At 35.1% G+C, this 4,811-nt stretch overlaps 1 protein-coding gene across 1 annotated transcript; it reads left to right on the top strand.

Annotated features, from left to right (window-relative positions):
- Positions 1-206: 206 nt before the first annotated feature.
- LOC119644117 (protein roadkill-like) lies at positions 207-4,445 on the top strand. The gene is made up of 8 exons (XM_038043641.1): positions 207-219; positions 462-582; positions 661-785; positions 843-992; positions 1,063-1,349; positions 1,591-1,769; positions 1,839-1,981; positions 4,176-4,445. The coding sequence occupies exons 2-8, from the start codon at positions 523-525 to the stop codon at positions 4,273-4,275; spliced, it is 1,044 nt and encodes a 347-aa protein (XP_037899569.1). The 5' UTR covers positions 207-219; positions 462-522; the 3' UTR covers positions 4,276-4,445.
- Positions 4,446-4,811: the final 366 nt, after the last annotated feature.

The following is a 4,811-nucleotide window of genomic DNA, read 5'->3' as shown; positions in this document are numbered from 1 at the left end:
TATTTTCCTTGGCACTATGTACCGTTACCTTTCAATATGATATTGGTCAATTTCAAAATTGCTACTTTTTCTCCAAGTCTCTTGGCAACCAAGACGTGCACGTGGTTGTTATTATAGGGATATGCGTGACTGCGCGTTTTTTCTTCTGTTTGATAAAAACTAAAGCTGGCAGCTCCCGATAAGTTTTCTTTCCTTATCAGAAACTTGTGAGATCACTAGGTTTTAAAAGAACATCACTCCGTTAGATTTTCTTTCTTTCTTTTATTGGCTTAAATTATTAATTAGAAGAAATTGAATAAAATAAAAAACAAAATTAATCCATTAAAGAAGAAAAAATAAAGAAAATCGAAGTGATAATAGAAGACAGAAATATACAAGCTACTGGAAGTAGCTGGTCTCCTTTCAGCCAATTGGAGCAAAGGAAAAAAATAATATTTTCTGTATAACTTTTCTTCTTCAAGATTCTTCTTCAAATATTTTTCGCTAACGAACGTCGAGGAAACGATTTACGCGGTTATTGCAATGACATCTTTATCAGCAGTTAATATGTGCAGGGACCTTCCGTCCAGCGGTTGTACAAAGGTGGATAAAGGGAACAACTTAAATCTTTTTGAAAACAAAAATTTTCATTAAAAATGTTTACGTTGTTTTCCGTTCCAGATGATATCTCTTAAATACACTTATTGCTGGACTATCGAAAACTTTAGTATTTTTCAGAAAAAAACGTGTGGGAAAAAGATAGAATCGCCAGACTTCTCAATTGGCACTAATGGTGAATCAATATGGTAAGACGATATAATAGTACTTATTATTACTTATTCTAATAATTCTTACGTTTTCAGGCAACTTTCGATGACGCGAAAGTGGCACAGAGGTTGTATGCGTTACATTTTAAATTTAACGTTAAAGTCCACCGACAATTCCGAATTTAACGCTACGGCTAAAATTAATCTATTTAATTCAAACGGGGAAATAATCCAAACTCAAGAATAGTACACAAATTTTTTTTCTTAAATAAAAGTAGTGTAGTTGTTTTTACAATTTTTATATTTCTTTTTGCAGTAAAAATATTCTTTGCAAAAACGGTGATCATCTATCCTATGACGATCTAACTGAAGATTTTATATTAAACGAAAGCAATTATGTGATTTCTGGAGATAAACTAAAAATTTCTTGTGAGATTAACGAAGTGGAAACGGTTAATATTCCTGGGCAAGTAGCGGAGCATAAAATGATCGAATGCGAGTTAATCGCAGATTTACGACGTTTACTCGAAAGAGAAGAATTTAGTGATGTTACATTGGCCGTGAACGGCCATGAAATTCGTGCTCATAAAAGTATATTAGTCGGTAAGTTGAAAAATTGGCTATAGTCCGTTCAAAGGAGTCCGTCTATGTTAGACGGCAGACTAAAAAACCCAAAGGATTATTGAAAATTTGTGAGTTTTTTTCAACATCTTCAGTGTACAGATAAGGACATTCGCGTGGAGCTTCAATGCAATGATATTGATGAACAGCGAACTAGTATTTCCACTAAAATTAGACTTTCTTATCTGATTCATAGCTCATAGGTTTTTTTATCTTTTAAAAGCTCGCAGCAGCGTGTTTGCAGCGATGTTTAGACACTCAATGGAAGAGACTCAAACTAATCGTATTAACATAACCGATGTCGACTATATAGTATTAAAAGAGATGCTAACGTATATGTATACGGGCGAAGTACCTAATTTAAGTAACAATGCTCTCCATTTGCTAGAAGCAGCCGACAAGGTAATGTAATTGAATGAATTGTTCTTTTTTGATTCTTATCTAAATATTAAAACTGCTCCTCTTGCGCAGTATGGCTTAGAAAGTCTTAAAACATTGTGTCAAAATGCACTGTATGTTAACCCTTCGATAGAAAATGCTGCCGAAACCTTAGTACGGGCTGATTTACATAAGGCGGATCAGCTGAAGGCCAAAACTATAGCGTACATCAAAACGTAAGTACTTTTACGATAAGGGTATTTCATGGGAATTCATGGATTTCATAGGGGCCTTATCAACATAATGAAGCACCAAACGTACCTCCTTAGGTTACACAGTATTCCGCTTTGAAGTTTTGCGTCTTTTCTTGTGTCATGCATTCGATTTCTTTTTGTTTGATGATTAGAAGGAGTCCTCTCTTTTCCAAGTTTCTTCAGTTCCGCAACTTTGAAAATAACCTGGATGATGCATCATTAAAACAAAAGAATATCCATTCGTCTGCTGAAGATTTAACGCTTTAAAAAAGCGATCACTTCTAAAAAGTCCCAAGTAAAAAGAAAAAACCTGTTTATCTAATGAACGTAAGATCGCTTTAAAAAGATAAGCGCAAACGGTCATTAGAGAAAATTGTTTTTCAAGGTCAATTAAGTTTTGAAAATAGAAAAATGAACACAGTATAGCTGTAAGCTGTGGCTGAAATGTTTCCCGAGCAATATGGGTATCTACTCTGCATTACTTCTAGTTGATCTAATCTTATATATCCATTGTTAGATGCTATGTCAATAGAATAAATAATTTGTGCTCTTAGCGTTCGTTCAAAATAAATCATATTCATTTTGATTCGTAGGATTGTTCTTCTTAAGGGTGCCTTTAATTTTGTCTTCAATAACTCGACTCTCCCTGTGGCCAATCGTCGCACGGAGACATTTCGATGTGTAAATTCCGAAACAAAGTTCTAACATGAAATATTGTCTAAAAAGTAGGGGGAGCACTAGCAACTAAGTAGATCGGCTCTTCTGTTTTTTTAGTTGTTTAAGATAGATTGGATGATTAGTTTCACAGCTTCAATAAAGTCCGATATTTTATTGACACCAAGTTTTCCAGCTTATTTCAAGATATCCATAAAGTTATATGCTTCGAAAACTAATCTCCGAATTGTAGAAAGGTTTTATAAGGGCTAATGCACAACTGCTGTCATAAACTGCAATTTTTAACCGAAGTGAAGTTAGTGCACCAAGACAAACCCCCTGTTCAAGGGAGGTATCTTCGCCAAAAATGTCTTTGCTAAGTGGCGATTTATCGCGAAATAAAAACAAAGGCGTAAAATAAATATTAGTATTAAGCAATATTAGCAAGCGTGCACATGTAAACCAAACCTAGCCTCCAATTACGACCACAAAACCAAACAAGCGTAGTTATTGTTAATAAATCTCATGCAAAATTACAGTTCAAACACTGAAAGAATGCAATGTTCATATCGTTTTCAGAGATACATATTCAAAGACACAACGCAAGTATAGATTTTTGGTGAAACCTAATATGTCCTCTCCATATACATAATACACTAAAAGCAAAATGTTGCAATCATTTTTCGATAACGTTGCTAGTGGAATGTTCAATCTTATATAATGTGAGGGTGTCTGTCGGTCACAAATCTGTCGCTGGTGTATGCTTGTCTGAAGCCAGTCTCCTCCATAAGAAAATGTGTTTTCTCGGGAGGTTTCATTCGTCGGTTACGCTTCGGTTTACAAATGTCAAGAGCAAAGACGTCGTTTTCTATCGTCTAATTTTAATTAAACCTCTCAAGAGAAAGTGTTAAGTTTACTGCAAGTAGAGAATAATCTTAGTTTTACGCAGATGTCGAGCTCGGTTGGCTGCCGGGAATAGAAGAGTAAAAACCCTGAAACTGTCGGCCCCTTGACTCGGATGACTGTGGATAGCACCTAATTCTGACTGTCTTTGGCAACCTTACGCCGTATCTCAATCAAAAATCAGATGTTTCCCCAAATCCGTCGTTTGTCATGTCAACATAATATAGCAATTAAATCTTAACACATTCTGCTCCGCAACGTAGTACATGTAGTAAATGTGAAGCCAAAACGAGGGTCGACTTTGACTCCGCACAATACACGTATATATAAGATTACACATTACGGGCATACGTTTGGAATAAAACTGTACACGAATCTACATTTCAAAATATATAAAACATTAATTGTAGGCTTTAGAGAAAAGTCGAACAGAATACAAGTAAGTGTTGGAGCAGGCTTCAGTATCCGTTAGATTGGATTATTAGTAAGAGGGTAATTTTTATTGCAGAACTTAAGATTGTTTTTTTTCAATGATTTTTGACGAAAATGAACTCTTGCTAACATATATTAATATATTATTGATTTCACTTTTTCGTGCTTCCCTTTCTTTATTTAATAGTTACTTCCACGAAGTTGCGAGTACTCAAGGTTGGCAGCAAATGCTCACAAGTGATCTGCGTTTAGCTGAGGAGGTAATGCGCGCTTTCACAAAACAATGATGTCAACGATTGGACATTAACAAATAAACGAATATATGAGCTGAAATTATTGCAATGTTTACGAAGGGAATCATTATTTAGACGTAGCGATAAACAAAAAAATCACAAATACACATTATACTAATAAACAAAAATAACCTCAAAACCCACAAATAATCCTAAAGAAATTTCAATTACGATGAAATGCAACGAGGTAATTTTATTATCGGCAAATGGCGGTGCACGCAGCCATAGCGCAAAAAATTGGAAAATGTACATTCTTTCATGGATTTAGGGATTTTACCCGACCATTAGAGTCGTTTCAATTTGCACATTAATCTATCCTTAAATAAATCTCGGTCAGTGCTCGATTGTGGTAAACACTGGCCTAAGGAACTTCGCGACCCTTGCGTTACAAAATGCTATATACGAGCTTATTGAGAACAATACTTGAACATGCGTCTGAAGTATGATCCTCTTCCTATAGGTGCTATGTAGATTCAATAGAATCCGTTCAAAAGCAATTGCTGCCCTTTGTCCTTGCGATTTTGGGCTTA

Source organism: Glossina fuscipes, unplaced genomic scaffold (genome assembly GCF_014805625.2).
Source record: "Glossina fuscipes isolate IAEA_lab_2018 unplaced genomic scaffold, Yale_Gfus_2 90830, whole genome shotgun sequence".
NCBI lineage: Eukaryota > Metazoa > Arthropoda > Insecta > Diptera > Glossinidae > Glossina > Glossina fuscipes.
This window is presented reverse-complemented; position numbering and strand designations above follow the sequence as displayed.